This window comes from Alligator mississippiensis, chromosome 1, assembly GCF_030867095.1.
Source record: "Alligator mississippiensis isolate rAllMis1 chromosome 1, rAllMis1, whole genome shotgun sequence".
Lineage (NCBI taxonomy): Eukaryota > Metazoa > Chordata > Crocodylia > Alligatoridae > Alligator > Alligator mississippiensis.
Window position 1 is genome coordinate 448362135 of NC_081824.1, and position 22494 is coordinate 448384628.

Genomic DNA, 22494 nt, shown 5'->3' on the forward strand with positions numbered 1-22494 from the left:
TCTCAGCCTGTCATCGTAGGGTCTGCTTCCCTGACCTCTGATCATGCGCGTGGCTCTTCTCTGGACTCTCTCAAGCTTCTCCACATCCTTTTTGAATTGTGGAGCCCAAAACTGGACGCAGTACTCCAGCTGCGGCCTCGCTAAGGCCGAGTACAGGGGGAGAATGACGTCCCGGGATTTGCTTGAGAAGCATCTATGGATGCAAGCCAGCATTTTGGTCGCTTTACTAGCCGCAGCATCGCATTGCAGGCTCATGGTCATCTTGTGGTCAATGATGACCCCCAAGTCTCTTTCTTCCATAGTGCTAACCAACATAGCACTGCCGAGCCTATAAGGATGCTGCGGGTTTTTTTTCCCCAAGGTGGAGAACCTTGCATTTATCGGTGTTGAACACCATCAGATTCTCATCCGCCCACTTGCTGAGCCTGTCCAGGTCAGCCTGGATCATCCGCCTGTCTTCTGGTGTGGATGCTTTGCCCCAAAGTTTGGTGTCATCGGCGAACTTGGCCAGTCCGCTTCTGACTCCAGTGTCCACATCATTAATGAAGATGTTGAACAGTATGGGTCCAAGGACAGAGCCCTGGGGGACCCCACTGGTCACAGGACACCACGATGAGTGACTTCCATCAATTACTACCCTCTGGGTCCGACCCCGGAGCCAATTTTCCAGCCAGTGGATCGTGGAGGACCCAAGGCGACAATTGGCCAGTTTCTCCAAGAGACGATCATGGGACACCAGATCGAAGGCTTTTTTGAAGTCAAGATATATGACATCAATCTCATCTCCCTTGTCCAGGTGATAGGTCACCTGGTCGTAGAAGGAAATGAGATTGGTCAAGCAAGACCTACCCGCAACAAACCCGTGCTGGCTATCCCTTAAGATGTTGGCGTCGGCCAGTCCATTAAGGATGGCCTCCTTAATAAACTTTTCTAAGATCTTCCCCGGGATAGAAGTCAGGCTGATGGGCCTATAGTTAACCGGATCCACTTTCCTCCCTTTCTTGAAGATAGGCACCACGTTGGCCTTCTTCCAGTCTTCAGGCACTACACCAGAGCGCCAAGAGTTTTCAAAGATCCGCGCTAGAGGCTGGGCTATGATGCTCGCCAGCTCCTTGAGTACCCTGGGGTGAAGATTGTCAGGGCCGGCTGACTTGAAGGTATCCAGCTTCTCAAGATGTTCCTTCACAAAGTCAGCATTAATGGAGGGCAGGGGATCACCCTCACCCGGACTTCCCGGCCCTGTAGCGGGCACGGGCGTCCCATGGGGCTGATGAAAGACCGACGCAAAGTACCTATTTAATAGGCTGGCTTTTTCCTGGGCGTCAGTTGTCAGTTGCCCCATCTGGTTCAGCAGGGGTCCAACGTTGCCCCTGCTTTTCCTCCGGCTCCCCACATATCTGAAAAAGGACTTTTTATTGTCCTTGGTGCTCAAAGCTAGTTGGAGTTCAGTTGCAGCCTTGGCTTTCCTGGTCTGCTCCCTACAGGACCGGACCAGTGCAGAATAATCCTCCTTGGAGGTGACTCCCATCCTCCATCCTTTGTAGGCCTTTCTTTTTAGCCTCAGGAGGTCTGCTAGGTCCCTGGAGAGCCAGGGGGGCTGCTGTGCCCTCTTGCTGCCTTTCCTCCGAGATGGAATAGACTTAGTTTGTGCATTGAGGATCGCTCCCTTGAGGAGCAACCACTCTTCTTGAACTCCCCTCTCCCTGTGGTCACAGTCACTTAGGGCCTCACTGACAAGCCTCCTGAGCTTGTCAAAGTCGGCTTTCCTGAAGTCAAGGACTTGCGTGTTGCTGACTGACTTGCCAGCTTTTCGGCGGATGGTGAAGGTGATCAGCTCGTGGTCGCTGTCACCCAGCTTCCCATCGATCACTAGGTCGCCGACTAGGTCCTCCCCAGTAGCCAGCACCAGGTCGAGCAGTGCTTTGCCTCTCGTTGGCCCATAGACTTCTTGAGTCAGGTAGAGGTCATCCACGCACGAGAGGAAGCTCTGCGACCGCTCAGATTTTGCTGAGCGATCCTCCCACGAGATGTCTGGGTAATTGAAGTCACCCATGACAACCATGGTCCTGGAGCAAGCTGCCTCAGCCAGTTCCTGGGCAAACTCCTGGTCTAGCTCAGGACTTTGGGTGGGAGGTCTGTAATAGACTCCCACCATTGTGTCCCGTGTGCCGTGTTCCCCACGGATTTTAACCCAGAGGGTCTCCAGCCGTCCACCCTGGTCGCCAATATCGGCTTGCAGGGACACGTAGCTTTCCTTAACATAGAGAGCTACACCCCCGCCCCTTTTCTCTACACGATCCCTCCTGTACAGGGTATAGCCATCTATACCCGTGGTCCAGTCATGGGTGGAGTCCCACCAGGTCTCCGTGATCCCTGTGACATCGTAATTGTTTGCACTGAGCAGGAGGATGAGCTCCTCCTGCTTATTCCCCAAGCTCCTGGCATTTGTGTACAGGCAGGCAAGTGCCCCCTGGGGGGCTCCTTCCTTTCCCACAGATTTTACTGGGGCTGGGGTGGGCTCCCTTGATTGCCGTGATCCGCTGGCTTTGCAAGGATTGCTCAGCGGGCCAGCAGTGGCGGTAGTCCCCCCATCCCCCAGCAGGCTTAGTTTAAAGCCTGGTGGAGCAGGTCAGCCAGTCTGGCTGAGAAGAGCCTCCTCCCTAGGGGAGAGAGGTGGAGACCATCTCTTCCCAGCAACTCGCTGCCTCTCTCGCCAAAGAGCGGGCTGTGGTCATGAAAGCCAAAGCCTTCCTGACGACACCAGCGCCGCAGTCTTTGGTTGACCACATAGATCCTCCTGTCCCTTCTCAGCCCATAGCCTGAGACTGGGAGGATCGACGAGAACACCACCTGTGCCCCCAGACCCTTAAGCCCTGCTCCCAAATCCCTGTAGCGCCTCATGACCTGGCTGGGAGTGCTCCGAGCCATGTCATTGGTGCCCACATGAATAAGGAGCATGGGATAGTGGTCTGTGGGTTTGAGGAGCTTGGGGATCCTCTCCGCAATGTCCCGGATGCGGGCCCCTGGGAAGCAGCAGACTTGCCGGGCTAAGGGGTCGGGGTGGCAGATTGGCCCCTCCGTCCCCCTCAGGAGGGAGTCTCCCACAACAAACACCTTACGTTTTGTCTTGGGGAGAGCAGGGGCGGTAGGTGCAGTTAGGCCCATGTTGCCTGTGGGGGCCGGCAACTCGGTAGGTTCTGCTGGGGCAGCAAGAGGTGCATACCTGTTGCTCAGTTCTGGCAGGGGAGGGGCCTTGGTGCGGCAGGCCTTAGGGCCCTTGACCACCTTGGTCCATGCCCCTGGCTGGACACAGCAGGAGGTCCCAGAGTCCTCCTCTGGCCTGGAGGGAGACTGTGATCTACCCTCTGCCTCCCGGGGGAGAAGGGCCTGGCAGTAGGAGTCTGTCTCCTGCTCGCAGTCCCTGATGGCACGCAGTCTGTGGACTGTGGCCTGGAGCTCCTCCAGCTGGCGCGCCAGAGACCCCAAAAGGGAGCAGACCCTGCAAGGGGAGGTCGCCATGCTCCCAGGCCCCAGAGCCTGAAAAAGGGACAGGCAGCCCCCGCAGCCGAGAGCCAGGGGCTCCGTCTGCGTGGAGCCCGGAACCAGGGGCTCCGTCTGGGTGGCCGTCTCTGAGGTGCCAGAGGGGGGGGCCGCGGAGCCCGAGGGGACCCTCGGGGTGCGGCGCGTGCCCATCCGTGTCATGCCTCTGGTAGGCTGGCTACGGCTGGGACTGTCTACCCTGGGGGGTGCGCAGGCAGGGTCTGGCGCCCTCCCGCGCGAACTCCGTGCTAACTCACGCGCCGGCAGAGAAGCGCGCCTGTTTGTGCAGCCTGTTCGTGCGGCTCCGGTCGCGTGGCTCCCTGGGGGGCTGGGCGAAGTAGGGGCCTGGGCGGGGCTTGACCCCGCCCGGCTCCACTCAGCTGCTGCCTCCCACACACACACTAAGGGGGTTAGCCCCTTCTCTCCACGGGGTCAGCGGGGGGCTCCGCGGCTGCTGGAGGGTTTCTGGGGGGGAGCGGGGGCGCAGCGAGCTTTCACCTGCGCGTCTCTTGCCGCTCCCGCGTCTAACTGGGCTTTTTCCCGGTCGGCGGGCCCTTTTAAACTGCGCGCATGCGCAGTGGGCCTGCCGTCGAGGAAGCTGCTCTTAAGGCAATAAGGGGGCCCTGCCCGGGATTTGGGGGACCCTGCCTTACTGGAGGGGGGCTGGTGAGTACCCCCCCCTCCTCTCTCTCTCTCTCCCTGGGGGGCTGGGCCAAGTAGGGGCCTGGGCGGGGCTTGACCCGGTCCCCCTCCACTCAGCTGCTGCCTCCCACACACACGCTAAGGGGGTTAGCCCCTTCTCTCCACGGGCCCGCTTAACCCGGCTGCGCTGGGGGTCAGATGTAGTAGTAAGATGACAGTATGTAGCTCTTCCGCAATGATTTTCTTAAGTAGATCTTGGGGCTCTTTATATTCTTAGCCTCATCTTATGGATGAAGTTCAATGCTGATAAATGCAATGTGCTAAACCTTGGAAAGAACAATAAAAAATACAAAATGGGTGACACTGGGCTGGGTGGCAGTACTGTGAGAAGGATTTGAGAGTGTTGGTAAATCACAGACTCAGTACCAGAGTCTTCAGTGTGAAGCAACTGCAAAAAGACAAATGTGGTGTTGGAATGCACAAATAGAAGCATTAGGTGTAAGATGTGGGAGGTGATAGTGCCTCTCTACTCGGCACTGTTTAGGCCTGCCCTAGAGTACTGTGTGCAGTTTTGGGCTCCACGTTTTTAAAAGGATATGGAGAAGTTAGAGAGTGTCCAGAGGTATGTGACAAAGATGATAGAGATAGGAAAGCAAGTCATGTGAAGAGAGGCTGAAGGAGCGATGTTTGTTCAGTTTGTGGAAAAGGCACTGAAGTGGGGACATGACGGCAGTCTTCAAATCCTTGAAAGGTTGCCATAAAGAAGGAGGGAAGCACCTTTTCTCTCTTGCTGCAGGGACTAGGGTGTGGTCATTGCCTTGAAGTTGCAGAAGAGTAAGTTTATATTGGAGATCCAGAAAAGCTGCTTCACTGTTAGAACAGTGAGACAATGGAACAGACTGCCTAGGGGAGTTGTGGACCCTCCATCACTGAAGGTGCTCAAGAAGAGATTGGACAGCTGCTGGTCAGGGATGACCTAAGCATAGCATGTTTCCCATGCTTTTGAGCTTTGCTGGTTGCTGCATGGGGCTGGGAGGAAATTCAGCTCCCTCCTCCCCCATCCACTTTCTGCTACATGTGTCAGGTTTGTGGGGTTGGTTGGTTGGTTGTTTTTTAAGCCTTCCCCAGAAACATTGCATGTTGGCTGTAGCCAAGGCTGCTGATTTTGACTGGGGTTTGCCAGTGCTTTAAGTCCTGCCGGTACTTAAAGCCAGATGCTTCTGGCTGCAAGGTCTTTCCCCTCCAATCAGAGTCAGACTGATTGCCATATTTGGGGTCAGGATGGTCGGATTGGTACAGTCTTGTGGGGGAGGGTTGCCTTCTTCTGTAGCGGGAGTACAAGGCTCTCTCCCTAGGATCTTTTGAGTGTATATTAACAACCATCTATACAAGTGGGGCTTTGACCGCTGTGGTCCCCCTGCTTTCCCTGTAGCAGGTTAGGATGTTATGTCTTGTCTTGTGTCAGGGTTGATGGTAGCTCAACTGTGAGAGGTTAGGTTATGTATTTATATAAGATGATTTGATAGGGATGATCCTGCCTCAGGCAGGGTGTTGGACTAGATCGGCAGTTCCCAAACTGACAGATTGCACACCACCAATTTAAAATGATACAACCTTAAGCACCACTAGCGATTTTTTTTGTCATATAAAGTAATTATAATAAATCTGTTAACACGTATCACTGACAGGTTTTCTGTGTACCACTGGTGGCACCCATACCACAGAGTGGGAACCCAGGACTAGATGACTTGTAGAGGTCCCTTCCAGCCCTACTTATCTATGATTCTGTGAAGTAGAGAGAAATGATGCAACTTGCCCCAGGGTCACCCGGAAGGTGTGGGTCAAAGTCAGGAATAGTGCTTAAGTTTCCTGATTGCTGTTCAGTGTTTTCTGTGCTAAGTCACATGATTCCTAAGTGCCCCCCTTTCCTCCTATCAGCTTTCTTAAAGTGAAATTGGGATATTGGTCATGCTAGAAGTGTTTGGAATGTGTACTTTTTGACCAAGCTCATGGAAAAAGCTAGGCCTGGTTTGTGTCCTAGAACTTGGAAGGTTATTTCATGTTCATTCTAGTAATTTTAAATGCATGTGCTAGAGCTCTGTTTCTCTCTCTGTCTCTCTCTCCTGTTAGCATTGTGAAAGCCTGTTAGCATCTACATGACAGCAGAGAGCACACAAACTGTTGCTTTCTGCTGTCATGTAGATGTCGCAGGCAAAAGCTGAAAGTGTGAGCACTTCGTTGATTTATGAGTTCAAGCCTTATACCACGTGAGGCCTTTATACCCCTTGCACTTTCCATTCTGGCCAGCCCTCCCAGCATATGCAGGGAGGACAGTGTTTACTCTGTACTTTGTACTTTTCTAATTTTTCAAGATTTTACTTTTTATTTTTAATTCTGGACCCCTGCTTGTGGGCCTCCTGTGCATCCAGAAAGGTGGACTCCCTCCTTCACCCTGGCTTACAATGGGAAACACCCTCCACCCCACCCCCCCATATACACCCTAACAGTGGGAAATCATAGCAACATACCAGCAAATCATTCTGAGATTTCTGCCTGGAAGGAGTCAACAGCTAGCATGGTCTTCTTGTAGCTTAACATGTCCCTTTGACCCACCTAAGTCATGTTTATTTGATTTTTATGCCACTCTCCCCAGAAAGGCTCAGCGCGAGTCAATAAAAATAGATACAATTATAGAACAGTACCCCAAAGACCCAACCTCTGCTGCTAAAGGCCTGCCTGAATAGGAAGGTCTTGCATCACTTCCAAAAGCCAGCTCCAGGCTCTGGCATACCTCACATGCAAAGAAGTTCCAGAGTTGAGGAGCAACAACTGAGAACAACCTCCTAGGTGTTTGGCTACAAATCCTTTGGCTTATCTTTCAAAACATAGAATGTAAGTCATTTGACATGTACCTATCCAGAGAGACTACTTTTATATTTTTTAATGGCAGTATTAAAAATAATTTTCCCCAAAAGGGAAAAATAATTTTCCCAGTGGGCTTCATGCATTATTTGGGGTAAATGGTGAGTGACTCAGATTTGGAGATTTACAGATCTGGGGTTTGATCCCCAGGTCTCTGAAGAAAAAGTTGGTGGATTCTGTCAACTTTAAGGAATATTGTTTGGGGATGTGGGATTGTATTGCTGTGTTACTAGGAACCCCTTGCTTACATGGCAACCTTACTTTGCATCCCATGAGCTATCAGAAAAATAAATGCAAATAATCATGTAGATCTTGGGAGTGTTTTAACTCAGAAAGGGCTCCCCAGTCTTAATTGTAGCTGATCCGGCACATGACACTCCTCTCCTAATATGTTACTACTTTAATTTTATGTAGCATTATGACAGCACTTTTCATTGCAATCCTGTCTTGTACTGAAGAAATACATCTTTCAAAACCGTGCCTACTTCAACTGTTTTATTCTGCATAGTGACAAACTGTCCATTTCTGTTTTGGAAGATTATAATGTGTTACTACAGAAGTATATGTGGGCTTTGATCAAGCCAAGCACTTATGTACGTCCTCAGTTTGAAGTCAGTACAACTATGTGATTAAAATTCAGCAAGAACTGTTATGAATCAAAATCTTTTAAAACTTGTTGTCCACATCTACAGTGTTTTCATTTTGAAAAACTGTCATTTCTATAGGACTTGTAGATTGTGCTATATGAGGTTTCCCCACAAATTGTAAAATTAAATTGCTGTCTGGAGCATCAGTAGACTGGACTTTAAGATGGGGTACATTTTTTTGCATTGGATTGTATACCCCTAAGGGAAACACTGATAGAATCTTAATTCACTGGTACTAGCAGGAGCTGTAATAATGTTCATCACAAGTAGGGAATTAGGCCGCTAATTGTTTCTGTATCCTAAAGAGAGGTTTTTTTTAGCACTGATGGGAAAATTACAGGCTTCTGAGACAGCTTTCACATCTTTACAGCTTTTGAATAAATTGTTGGAGAATTGACTGATTAAATGTAATCTATTAATTACTGGTTTGTTAATAGATTATCAAATATTTCAAAGAACTGTATCTAATTATACATTCCTAAAGTAGAACAGAATAGGCATAGCACTGGGTGATCACATTTTAATGAAATTTAGTCATGGGAATTGTCTGTTTTCAAAGCTGTAATTACTATATGTAAATGCTTTAACTAATGTTGATCTATTAGTTACTGTGACTTATTTTTTAGGATAATTCTGGTAATGTTTTTCTTTTGACACAGCCATATTAGTTGAGTTAAATTATCAGGCACTTCTTCCTGATGCTATACATTTTTATTTTATTTTTTTTTTTAACCCATCTCTCTCAGTTCTCCCCAACACGCCAGAGAGAAGCCATGTTAATGTTCTGTATGCTACATCTTACTGCACGATGTATATAATTTTGGGGGGGGACTAGATAAGCAAATAATTTAAAAGTTAACGGTACTTAATTTGCATCCTGTTTCTTAATCCTTTCTTGGTCATGATGTATCTAAAATTATTTGACCAAGACCCCATATGCGAAGGTAAGGTATATAAAGGGCTGACATGAAGTCAAGTTTCCTGGTTTTGGAATGGCAGGCTTTGAAGGAGAACATGAGGATGCAGGATATTGGTGAGAGATGAAGAATGGAGGAGATTATCAGGGTCCTGTGTAGATTGTGATAGGCATTCAAGAATGTGTGTATGAGATATTGCATGAAAAGTATATGTAATCTATAAAGAAAATGCTTTGAAGTTGTTCATGTTTCATAGATTTCATAGACATTAGGGCTGGAAGGGACCTTGGAAGATCATCAAGTCCAGCCCCCTGCCCAAAGGGCAGGAAGTCAGCCAGGTTCATAGGATCCCAGCAAGATGAGCATCCAGTTTGCTCTTGAAGGTGTTCAATGTGGGCGCTTGAACCACCTACGGTGGCAGGCTGTTCCAGACCTTGGGGGCTTGGACAGTAAAGAAATTCTTCCTTATGTCCAGCCTGAAACGGTCTTGTAGTAGTTTATGACCATTTGACCTAGTCGTCATCCCTTGGGGCGCTCTGGTGAACAAACGTTCCCCCAGATACTGGTGGTCAACCCTGATAAACTTATAGGTGGCCATCAGATCACCCCTGAGCCTGCGCTTTTCCAGGCTAAAGAGCCCCAAGGCTCTCAGCCTGTCATTGTAGGGTCTGCTTCCCTGACCTCTGATCATGCGCATGGCTCTTCTCTGGACCCTCTCAAGCTTCTCCACATCCTTTTTGAATTGTGGAGCCCAAAACTGGACGCAGTACTCCAGCTGCAGCCTCGCTAAGGCTGAGTACAAGGGGAGAATGACGTCCTGGGATTTGCTTGAGAACCATCTATGGATGCAAGCCAGCGTTTTGGTCGCTTTACTAGCCGCAGCATCGCAGTGCAGGCTCATGTGGTCAATGATGACCCCGAAGTCTCTTTCTTGCATAGTGTTGGCCAACATAGCACTGCCGAGCCTATAAGGATGCTGCGGGTTTTTCTTCCCAAGGTGGAGAACCTTGCATTTATCAGCGTTGAACACCATCAGATTCTTGTCCGCCCACTTGCTGAGCCTGTCCAGGTCAGCCTGGATCACCCGCCTGTCTTCTGGTGTGGATGCTTTTCCCCAAAGTTTGGTGTCATCAGCGAACTTGGCCAGTCTGCTTCTGACTCCAGTGTCCACATCATTAATGAAGATGTTGAACAGTATGGGTCCAAGGACAGAGACTTGGGGGACACCACTGGTCACAGGACACCACGATGAGTGACTTCCATCAATTACTACCCTCTGGGTCCGACCCCGGAGCCAGTTTTCCAGCCAGTGGATCGTGGAGGACCCAAGGCGACAATTGGCCAGTTTCTCTAAGAGGTGATTATGGGAAACCAGGTCAAAGGCTGTTTTGAAGTCAAGATATATGACATCAATCTCTTCTCCCTTGTCCAGGTGGTAGGTCACCTGGTCGTAGAAGGAAATGAGATTGGTCAAGCAAGACCTACCCGCAACAAACCCGTGCTGGCTATCCCTTAAGATGTTGGCGTCGGCCAGTCCATTAAGGATGGCCTCTTTAATAAACTTTTCTAAGATCTTCCCCGGGATAGAAGTCAGGCTAATGGGCCTATAGTTAGCCGGCTCCACTTTCCTCCCTTTCTTGAAGATAGGCACCATATTGGCCTTCTTCCAGTCTTCGGGCACTACACCAGAGCGCCAAGAGTTTTCAAAGATCTGCGCTAGAGGCTGGGCTATGATGCTCACCAGCTCCTTGAGTACCCTGGGGTGAAGATTGTCAGGGCCGGCTGACTTGAAGGTATCCAGCTTCTCAAGATGTTCCTCCACGAAGTCAGCATCAATGGAGGGCAGGGGATCACCCTCATCCGGACTTCCCTGTCCCGTAGTGGGCATGGGCGTCCCATGGGACTGATGAAAGACTGACGCAAAGTACCTATTTAATAGGCTGGCTTTTTCCTGGGCGTCAGTTGTCAGTTACCCCATCTGGTTCAGCAGGGGTCCAGCGTTGCCCCCGCTTTTCCTCCAGCTCCGTACATATCTGAAAAAGGACTTTTTATTGTCCTTGGTGCTCAAAGCTAGTTGGAGTTCAGTTGCAGCCTTGGCTTTCCTGGTCTGCTCCCTACAGGACCGGACCAGTGCAGAATAATCCTCCTTGGAGGTGACTCCCATCCTCCATCCTTTGTAGGCCTTTCTTTTTAGCCTCAGGAGGTCTGCTAGGTCCCTGGAGAGCCAGGGGGGCTGCTGTGCCCTCTTGCTGCCTTTCCTCTGAGATGGAATAGACTTAGTTTGTGCATTGGGGATTGCTCCCTTGAGGAGCAACCACTCTTCTTGAACTCCCCTCTCTCTGTGGTCATGGTCCTTTAGGGCCTCACTGACAAGCTTCCTGAGCTTGTCAAAGTCGGCTTTCCTCAAGTCAAGGACTTCCGTGTTGCTGACTGACTTGCCAGCTTTTCGGCGGATGGTGAAGGTGATCAACTCGTGGTCACTGTCACCCAGCTTCCCATCGATCACTAGGTCGCCGACTAGGTCATCCCCAGTAGCCAGCACCAGGTTGAGCTGCGCTTTGCCTCTCGTTGGCTCATAGACTTTTTGAGGCAGGTAGAGGTCATCCACGCACGAGAGGAAGCTTTGCAACCGCTCAAATTTTGCTGAGCGATCCTCCCACGAGATGTCCGGGTAGTTGAAGTCACCCATGACAACCATGGTCCTGGAGCATGCGACCTCAGCCAGTTCCCAAGTAAACTCCTGGTCAAGCTCAGGACTTTGGGTGGGAGGTCTGTAGTAGACTCCCATCATTGTGTCCCCTGTGCCGTGTTCCCCACGGATTTTAACCCAGAGGGTCTCCAGCCGTCCACCCTGGTCACCAATATCGGCTTGCAGGGACGTGTAGCTTTCCTTAACATAGAGAGCTACACCCCCGCCTTACATGTTGGTAAGAGTAAGCTGCTTAGCACTCTCTCCCTCCTTTCCTTTGCACCATAAACTACTTGCATATGACTCCCATCCCCATGCATACCATCTGAACTACTGACATCTGCAGAATAATCTTGTTTTGGTGAGCAGGGAGTCCCTTGCACAGACTTTATACTTAAACTTGTAAGTTTAAGTATAAAGTTTTGGGGGGTTTTTTTACATCCCTGCCTGCCACCTGACACCTCCAGGGAAGGAATTCTACCTGATCAATACATCAAAGAGCTACTCAGCACAGCTCACAAAGACACTCATAGACCCAGAGGGATGGCCTTCCATCTTCAGCTCCCTCTGTGCAAAAATGAAGTTTATTTCCTACCTATGGGGACTTTTTACTGTCTTGTACCATCTACACTTTTCCCAGAGCCTGACAAAGGGACTTTGATCCTGAAAGCATGCAGAAAATACAGTTTTCTTACCTTTTATCAGACCACCTGGAAAATGACATCATTTTGGAGCCAAGAGTTCTAGTTTTTTGTATATACTTAAATTTATGGCACTTGTTTAAAAAAAAAAACTGACAGGAGAATTCACAAATAGGGTTTCAAGAGTGTCATCAAGGTAGTTAGGGTAGTTAGGTGTTCATAATCAAAGCCTGCAGCTGACAGTGGTTGGGATTTTTTTTCTTTTTCAATGCTGTGTTGTATAAGTATATAATGTAGCTATGTATGTCCTACATTGTTCATTCAGGTAAATCTGACAGTTGCTATGAGCAGGGACCTGTATTGGTGCACTAAAAACCAAGTATGTTTAAATTAAGGTAATATAGTTGAAGCATGTATATACATCCTCTGATTAATGTCTGGTGTAGAGGAGTTTGCCTTGGGCTGTTAGGTGCTGTCAATGTCAATCACTACAACCTCCAGATAGGCTTTGCATTGAGGTTATGTATTAATAATTAATAGATATGTGAAGTTTTAAAGTTCTTCTGGCTTTCAGGGTTTTATTCTGAGTGCAGATTGTTCTCATTTTGTTTCTACATTATATTCCTAACTAGTCTGAGTATGTAAATCATTTATTTATATTCCATTTTGCTCATAATGGAAAATAGTGCCTTAAGCAAAGTAACTGATTATTTGTACTCCTACTTTTTTTTTTAGAATTTTGAAGTGAAAAAAATTCCTACAGTGAAGGTCTATAATGCTGACAATTTTTCTGTTACTCATCATCATCTGTCAGAACCTTATGTGGATAGAGAAATGGACACAGAGCAGGTGATTGACTTCATATATGGTATGCTCTCCCATATGTCAACACTTGTGTTGCATATAGCATCTCTGGCAGCTCTTAGTAGCGTTTTGTTTTAGTTAGTTTCCTGTTTAAAAAGGGAGTTGGTATAATACAATTCATCTGGTCTTAATTTAAAATAGTGAAGACTTATAAAGGATTACAATTGTGCCTTATATATCCTACACATACTTAACACTCAGTGGAATTGCTCACTGGCATGAAGTTGCACAGGGTTAACGATCTGAAGAAACTGGCCCTGAACAAAATGATCAGTTTCAGTTTCTTAAGATTAATGTTTGAATGTGTTTAAAATATATTCTGGCTGCCTGTGTTGTCTTTGTGTCCTAGGGTTTTTACTTTATCTTTTTTTAGCCCTCAGTTGTCAGATTTCATAATGCTTTTACTATTGCAGTGGTTTTAAAATGTGTTTATTTTCCAGATGAACCTGTAAGTACTATTGTGTGTTCTATCCCAAACTATTCAAAATGAAATCAAATGTATAGAATTTGCTGTATTACTTATTTAGCAGCATTATACCATTTATACTGAATGGAAAATATCTTGGCAAATGTAACAGTCAAGCTATTTTAAATTATAAGTGATTTTTTCCATAGTATTACTTGAAACTAGAACAGTTAGACATTTTAGAATAAAAAAGATGATAGGTGTTGCTGTGCGTGTGTGCTTGTTTGTGTGTGAAGGTATAAAAATGTGTAGTTTATATAAACAAGGGCTGTAATGATTAGAGGGTATTTATGTATCCACTCATACCTCTTTTTAAAGTAGCTTGGTTGAACACTTCACTACAGAATTATTTACTGTCAGCAATATTTGCAGTCTACCATGGTTTTAAACTGTTATTGATTGACTGCCAGCCAGATGCTCAGTTAGTTGCTGAAGAGGAAGCTAAGCGCTTGAAGGAACTGCAAAAGGAGGAGGAGAGGGGAAGAAGAGAACAGCTTGAAAAAGCACATGTGAGAGGAAGTCATGCCTTGAAGATGGTCCATTTGGCACAAGTAAGCAAAGTAGAAATTGTACACCATAAGTCTTAACTGTCAAAATGACCAGCAGTCAACATAACTAGTAACAGACTGGATGGTAAATAGCACTGACTTCAGGAGAAACATAATAGCCATTTTCAAAATGCATTCCTTTTAAAAGAAAATTATCCTCATTTTTGTTTGGCCCAGCTATTTGAAAATTGAGGAAATAAGAAACTCTTTACCATCAATAAAAATAAAAGGCATTTGAACATTAAAGGGATGCTGCAGCTAAGTCTACTTCTTTGTGACCTGCCAAATTTTTCAGAACCTATTATAAGATTTTGAGAAACTGATTTAATGAAAAATGCTGGTTAAGTGTGTTATCAGAGTTCCAAATGCTATAATATGCCTAAAGGTGTGGGACCAGATGAATGGCAATGGGCTGGCCTTGCAGGCTAGATTGGGCCTATGATTCCCTCCCCTCACACACGTCCGATCCAGTACCCACTTTGCCTGCTCCAGGACCCACTTTGACTGCGCTGCATGCAGCATGCATCCTAAACTGGTTGGAGTGAGCAGTGTGTGCAGCTTATGACCCACAGTCAGCGCCATGGGTGCTGGATCCAGCATGCTGGGGGGAGGGATGGAGAGGTCCCAGGCTGTGCTTGCAAGGCCCATCTGGTGCTTGTTACATGTGGCTTGTGGGTCAACTCAAAACCTGGGGCTACCACTAGGGCTGGCTTATGTGGATCTTTGGGCCAGATCTTTGACACCCATATATTGTAAGAGATGTTGAAATCAACTGGATGAGTGCGTAAGAAATGGGATCCTGTTTAAATTGATATCTTTTTCTGACAAAAAGCAGGTATGTTTGTGCATGCATAATGAGGAAATATCTGAGGCTATTTTTTAAAGAAAAAGTGAGAAAAGCCTGAACCAGTTTACCAAAGTTTGTAAGCACTGCTGGCATGAGCCTAAGTCAGGGGTGGGCAAAATGCAGCCTGGAGGCTGGATGCAGCCCGCCAGGCCATTCTGTCTGGCCTGTGGGGCCCCTAAAAAATTTAGTAAACTAACATTTATCTGCCCTGGACTGCCTCTCATGCAGCCCTCGGTGGCTTGCCGAAACTCAGTAAGCGGCCCTCTGCCCAAAATAATTGCCTGCCCCTGGCCTAAGTTCTTTTGCTTCAGAGTGAGTTGACTTGATCATCTTTAGCGTCATTTATGTAAAGGTATCTTAATTGAAGACCTACAGTATGAATAAATGGTTTGAAGTGGGCTGCTCAGCAGTTGCCAAACAGTAGATATAATTTATAGTTTCAAGGCCAGTCTTTCATCTCTCCTAGTACCCAAAGAACTGTTTTATTTTTAAGTGATCTTATTTTTAAGATCACTTTATTGTTTCTGTCATGCTGTTCAGGCTAGATTGAAATCAAATATTTAGAACTGGCTTTGTTATTCAGCAGCATTATAACTTATATTGAATAAAAAATTCTTGCTAAAGCCAAACTTTTACAAAAATAAATTGTGTAAATTAGCATCTTGTTTACATTAAATATTCATGAAGGTAGAATTAGATTTAATAAGGGTAAAATTTTCAGGAGTACTTAACTGAAAGTGAATGCAAGTTTGTGGTCCTAAATTGCTCTAGATACATGCTGAAAAAACTACTTTACATATAAAACACTGTCTTCCTACTGTATTTTTAGCTTCAGTTTCAGACATTTGGTTTTGGTTTGTTCTTGTAAACACTTAACAAGCACACCACCAAACACACTATGCCTAATATAAAAAGAAATGCATGACTTTGAAAACTGAATCTAATTCTGACAATGTTTTTCCTTCTCTAGTTCTTGTAACTGATGCCACCCTTAGCAAGATCCAGAACTGAGTGTGAATAACTGGTCTGTTTTTAAAATTAAAAATTATGGTCTGGGTATAGTCAACTCTTTCTAACTTTTTTAGAAATGGCAAGGTATATTTTAATTGTTCATGGCATAAATGGGATCAAACTATTAACTGTTAACCTGGCATTCTTCAGAGAGATCATGATTTAAAAGATTTTAATCCCCAAAATAGCTCAGAAAAAGATAATTATATTTACCCTACATATGGGAATAAATGTGTGGTAACAGCTGCCTTTTTAATAGTAACATTCTAACCTTTAGCTCCAAAAGCATAAATGAAAGATTTTACTTTAGTGGCCAGTAAAATGGGTTTCAATCTAGCCTATTCCCATTTTAGCACAGCTAAGACTAGTAAGACTAGCAGAGATGCTTGGTCTAGAGACCCATTGATATAATGGAAAGTGGCTGGCTTAGCATTCCCTTTGGAAGTCCCATTGCTTTTTTAAAATAAATGTATCCCTTGGTAGAAGATAATCTGATCTTTAGATCTTTAGGGGAATGGGTTTTGTGTTTTGTTTTGTTTTGTTTTGTTTTGTTTTGTTTTGTTTTGTTTGGCTGGGGTTTTTTGCCAAAGGTATTTGGAAATAGAGGGAACTGCAGGAATGGCAAAGATGCCCAAGCTAGATCCAGGTACTGAAAACGGAATAACCGTAGTAGAGTGGTATTTCTCCCAGACTAACGTACCCTGCTTCCTGCAAAATAATTAGTTCCACTGGAGTGCCACATTAATGTAGCTATACTGATTTGGGTACAAGGATTAGCTTGTTTAAAGGTAGCTCAAATATCTTTGCATGGCACTGTATTCTTCTGTGTAAGACTTCTCTGAAGCGCCTTAGGCAGCTGTTCAGTATTGCATTATCTTCACCTTTCAATGTGGATCCATGCCTTACTGCTCCATATCTCGTACAGCATCCAAACATGACAATGAAAAGTCACAAGAAAATGAATGACACTATTCAATGGTGCTTATCAGCACAGTATCTGAGTGCCCTTCAAAGATTAATGTAGTTGTTTTCATACCAACCTTATGAAGTGGAAGATAATATCCTCATTTTGCAGCTTAAGAATGAAAGCAGAGACAAAGACCAAAGTTTGCCAAATATCCACTCATTTTGGTGCCTGTGTGATTGGCTACTCAGCATATCTAAGGCTAGATTTTATTTTATTTTATTTTATTTTATTTTTGTGGTTTGAAAGTATTTGAATCTCCTATTAACTGACTATAGTTGGAGTTGAGCACTCATTGTTTCTCAGAAAAGTTAGGTTTATGGTTCTTGGTTGTTAAGGCTGAAATTATATTTTGTCCTTTTCTTTATGTTTGAAATCCAGTTCCTGTTTAACGCAGAAGTCCTTATTATTTGTGCATCTCTTGTAATGAATTCTACATGATCTGAAGAATTTTAAGAAAAATTGTAGTGGATGAGTTAAAATGGAATTGCTGAAGAAGTGGCATTCTAATCATCATTGCTTTTTTGTACATACGCCTTAACATTTATTAACCTGTTATTGAATATACAGTATTCCCAGTCTTTCCGCTAACATGAGAGCTAGCAGTAAATGTTCTCAGACAGCCAACAAGTAATCCAGTTTATTGACAAAGGTTGACCAGCTTGGGCTGATAATGCTTATATATCTAAGGTAAACAGAAAAAAATACAATTTATAAAAGGTCTGAAAGCTTTTATAAAATCTAACTAAGAAAAATATTTAGCTGGTAGCCATTAACATGTATGCTGAGTGATGAGTAACCTAAAGAAGGTCCATGTGCTTGTTTCATAAAAACAGAAAATGTAGAGCTCTTCTATACTTAGGGAAGTTGGCATGTTGGTGTATAGCTTGATATTGCTTCTAATACTGCAGTTATCCCATGGTGCTATTAATGAATTTTCAGCCACTAAATAGAAGGTATCCAGTATCCTAGAGGATATCTAGATTGGTTTATTTTATGCATACGTTTAAGTCAAGGTATTATTTATCCCTGGAATGAAGTAAGTATTAAACTTTACAGATGCCAAATGAATGTATTTTACTGGAGCTAAAGTCATTCTGCCTGAATGTAAGTGCTAAGCTGTTAATTGAACATGGTTCTATTTGAAGGACAGGGAAAGACTTATGAAAGAACTTGAACAAATGCAGAATATGGATCGGGCATGCAGGAGACAGATTGTAGCACAGATGCCACCACAGCTGTTTGTACCTTCATACAGACGTGTGGAAATTAAAGACGACTGGCAAAGAGAGCTGGAGATGGCCTTTGAAGACATGTATAGTGGAGACAGGAGTAAGTGATTCCTTTGGAAGGTTAAGTGATGTGGTGTCAGCACATACTTAAACTGCTGTAGACATTCAGGATTAAATATGCTCCTAAGGAATCAAATGATATTCTTAGTTTCCTTTGAAACAAAGCTTTTGTTTAAACTGTTTTGAAAGGACCATTTAATTTGGTATCTCTTAGATCTCTTAGGGGCATCTTATGATGACCTTAATCTTGCAATTTGAGATGGCTTTTGTTACAAATGGAATTACTTAATGTTTTTATATGGCTTCATCTTTTCATTTAGAAATGAAAGGAGACATGATTCTGCAGCTTGAACCACAGCCTTTGCCTACCCCTTCTGATCAATCTCAGGATGATGAACTGGATATTTCCCTGGAACCGGATAGTGTGTGTGAGAGACAGCCAAGAGTGGATGAGGTGATAGAAGAGGAAGTCGGGCACCACAGTCAATCAGAGAGTAAAACTTTCAAGCTTAACTTTTAACTTTTTTAAAACCCGTGGATGTACATTAGAAGAGACTAGAGGTTTTAGGTTCATACACCAATTTCGAGAAAATGCAATTGTGAGTAAAAATAAATACAAAAATAAAATATAAAAGATTGAGGTATCTTCAGCTGTTTTTAATAAATTTATAACATGAGAAATGAGAACTGCTGAATTTGTTTTGTATTTACAAAGAAGCTGAGTTGTAGTTGCTTTGAACCATTATTTTTGAATAGTTAAAAAATTAGAGTAATTTAAGGTTTTTTAGGTGTTTTAGTAATTATAGGTATGTGGTATTTATACACTTAGTTGCTTTTGATGCTTTCCATTCCAGATACTGGAGTCAGACAAGTATGGAATTCAGATGCAAAAATTCAGCTTCTTTTAGACTTCTTTTGAAGATAGTATACTTGCTACTAAGAACCAGAACTACACCTGAGCCCAATTTTATATGCGACTATGTTAATGTAACTAGCAAAATTGCATGATGTCTAATACATATCTAGCACATCATTCATGTTTTGAAAAGTGCACCTATTAATACCTATCTAAATTGGGAACCTGTTCATGTTCCTTGTCAGAAAGTCGAGTTATCAATATATACTTAGTCCAGGAGTGGGCAAAATATGGCCTGTGGGCCAGATTTGACCTGCAAGGCCATTCTATCTGGCCCATGGGGCCCCTAAAAAAAAATTTGGAAAATTAATATTTCTCTGCCCTTGGTTCCTGTCAAAAATGACAGGAGCCAAGGGCAGTAGGACCCAGGGGTAGCCTGGTGGGCTCCAACAACACCCAGCCCTGCCCCTCAGCTGGAAGCCCCAGCCATGGTTTCTGGGCTGGGAGCACCTGCCTGCCCCGGCGCAGGAAGCTCAGGTAAGTGCAGGGGGGACCCCAGGCAAGGAAGGGGAGTGGGGGGGAAGCGGCCCCTCCCCCACGCCTGGTGCCCCACGCTGCAGCTGCTTGCAGCCCGCATGGGGCTGACTGTGCCTGCTCCAGACAGCCCTATGTGGGCTGCAAGCGCCTGCAGCGTGGAGCACCAGCTGTGGGGAGGGGGAAGGGCCGCGCCCCGCCCCCCCCCCCCCCCCCCCAGCTTTTCCCTGGGCTCCTTCCCTGCGCGGAGAAAAGTGGCCCCTTGCCTGCCCATGGCTGGCGCCCCACGGTGCAGCCACTCGCAGCCTGCCTGGGGCTGCCTGTGCCTGCTCCAGACAGCCCAGCGTGGGCTGCGAGTGCCTGCAACGGCTCAGGTGAGGGGCCACTTTTCCCCATGCTCAGCACCAGCTTCTTCCCTGCTGATGAACAGGGGGTCGGGTCTGAGCGCTGCCCCCCGCCTGTACCACGGGGCTGGGGGGCACTGGGTGTGAGCGTGCAGGGAGCCAGTGGGAGCACAGGGCCCGCACTGGTGTCCCGGGGCCAGTGCCGGTGGGGCCCAGAGTAGTGTTACAGGAGTGTGGGGTCCCAGCTGGCAGGGGCTCTATGGAGCTGGGCCATCTCCCCCCTCCCTACTGGTGCAGCCCAGCCCAGCTCCACGGACCCCTGCCAGCCTGCGCCCTGCTTTGGGCCCCACCGGTGCTGGCCCTGGAACATTGGTCCCAAGATGGTGACCAGGGGGCAGGGCACCTGTCAAGGGGCAGGGCTACCCATGCAGCACTCGACAGGCTGCCAAAACTGGGTAAGAGGCCCTCCACTCAAACTAATTGCCTGCCCCTGGCTTAGTCGAATTGCAGAAGCAGGCAAAATTTCAGATTTTCTGCTATCTATAACTAGAATGATTTATGTTTACAGCCAGTAACTGTGTTGTGAGAAGTAGCTGACTGACTGTATCGTATATCTTTATTTGTCTTATTATTATGTCTTTGTAACAATTTTTGGTGTGTTTCTTACAGAGCGTGAAGAGGCTCTCCAACCACAATCCAAACTAGCCTTAAAAAAATTGCTGAATAAGATTCGGAGCCAAAAAGACCAGTGGGCATCAAAAAGCGAAGCAGAGGTACAAAGTGACATTCAAACCATTGAATCAGGTACACTTCCTAGTGAAGAGAGACTCTTATGTGATTTGGAACCTGGTCACAACGCCCATGGAGATTCAGTTTCTGAAGCCAAAGGTAAATATTGTTTTGTCCTTCATAGTGAAATCAAAATGCAATGTTTAGGAGGGGAAAAGACCTTAATGGGCAGAACTGTGAATATGAACTAAATAGCAATGTTAAACCTGGATGGGTGGTCACATTACTGAAAATTCGTGTTTCTTGTACTAGCCAGAAAGTGAGCTACTACACTAGATTGTAAATTTTATGGGGAAAAACAAACATGATAGAGGCTTTTTTGGTCTTCTGCCCATTTTGTTCCATCCAGGCATAAAGATTTGAGGTAAAAAATGTTGAAATGACCTGGACATTTAAGGGCATAATATACTTGGAAAAATCTCACTTTTAATATGTTTCCAAGCTTTTAAAGGACATTCTTGAAAAAATTTAATTGGAAGCCATGTTTCTATTATGTTTACTTCTGAGCTTGTTGGGCCTGTGTGTGTACCAAAAGCGGGACTGTTTCTGCTCTATGATTCCCTGATTCAGTAACTAACAGTGCTCTGCTAAATTCTTTTAATGTGAAATGGCTTGGGTTTACTGTTTGATTTGTAAACTGTTATTTTTCTCCTGTTTGTCTCTGGTATGACAGTGCATTAGTGTATGTGATAGGTTTTTACACTTTAATTATTAGGCAAAGTGAATCAACAGCTTTGTAATAACTTAGGAACAAAATTGTGAAGTAAAATCATAGAAGAATGTGGATGGAAGGGACCTCCGGAGATCATCTAGTTCAGTGGTTTTCAACCTTTTTTCATCTGCAGACCTCTAAAAAGTTTTGGCTGGAGGTACAGACCCCTTTGAATTGTAAGTGTCAATATTCACTTACTTTTGATTGATCCATAGTCATCTTTCATAGACCCCCAGGGGTCTGCAGACCACAGGTTGAAAACCACTGATCTAGTCCAGTCTACACTACCCAAGACAAGATAGTCTCTGTCTAAACCATCCCAGTCAAGTGTTTTATCTAACTAACTCTTAGGCACTTCTAAGGTTGAAGATCCCACAACCTCTCTGGATAACCTGTTTCAATGCTTAACCACTTTCATAGTATGACATTTCTTCCTAATATCCAACCTAAATTTCCCTTGCTGTGACTTGAGACATTGCTTCTTGCCCTGTCTCTGTAGTCACAAAGAAGAGCCCATCTCCATCCTCTTTGTATTCATCCTTCAGGTATTTGAAGACTGTCATTACATTCTCTTGTCTTTTCTTCTCCAGACTAAATAATTCTACGTTCTTTCAGCCTTTTCTCATAAGTCATGTCTCCTAGGCCTCTAATCATTTTTGTTGCTTTTTTAATTTGACTGCATCTCTTGAAGTGCAGGGCAAAAAACCAGACAAGCACCCCAGGCAAGGCTAAATAGAGCAGGAGAATCATTTCCCTTTATTTGCAAGCGACTTCTCTAGTAATACAGCCCAGCATGCTGTTGGCCTTTTACTGAACTTTTTAATTGTGCACGTGCTTTTAAAGATCTTTGTTAAAGTTTTAGTTATTCCCCAGAAATGTTGAGCTTGGCTCTGCTAGAGAAGTTATTTTTTCCCTTATTGCTCTGCCTGTAAGGGTGAGAAATATACTTACCAGAAGGAAGCAGGAAACCTTTTCTAGTAAATGGTTACAAACCAGTGGAAGCTTTGACAATTATCAGACTAAATGTCACTGCTGGATTGTGAACAACATTGTATCTGACCATATAGTTAAACTTTCATTGAGTTACTGAGATGGCAGAAGTGCAGAGGCTTAATATTCCCTTTTTTGAGTTGGTAAGGCGAATCCCTTTTTTATTACCTGGTAATGCTGCCTCTACACCTTTCCTAATTGCAGAAGTTTGAATCCCTTTTGCTGATCTCTTTTTAGCAGCTCTAGTGAAACATATAAAATCTCTTCTGAGGTAGCAGT

General features: G+C 45.2%; 1 protein-coding gene across 3 annotated transcripts in view; it reads left to right on the top strand.

The window, feature by feature from the left end:
- CEP295 (centrosomal protein 295) overlaps positions 1-22494 on the top strand; it is a 77534-nt gene that overhangs the window by 12574 nt on the left and 42466 nt on the right. Inside the window, exons 6-10 of one of the 3 annotated variants that reach the window (XM_019483629.2) lie at positions 12734-12866; positions 13743-13879; positions 17847-18030; positions 18311-18484; positions 20394-20612. In XM_019483629.2, coding sequence (XP_019339174.1) covers positions 12734-12866; positions 13743-13879; positions 17847-18030; positions 18311-18484; positions 20394-20612 — 847 coding nt within the window. Of the gene's footprint in view, positions 1-12733; positions 12867-13738; positions 13880-17846; positions 18031-18310; positions 18485-20393; positions 20613-22494 lie in introns of those variants that run through there. The other 2 variants (XM_014611209.3, XM_019483630.1) reach the window with 2 other exon arrangements.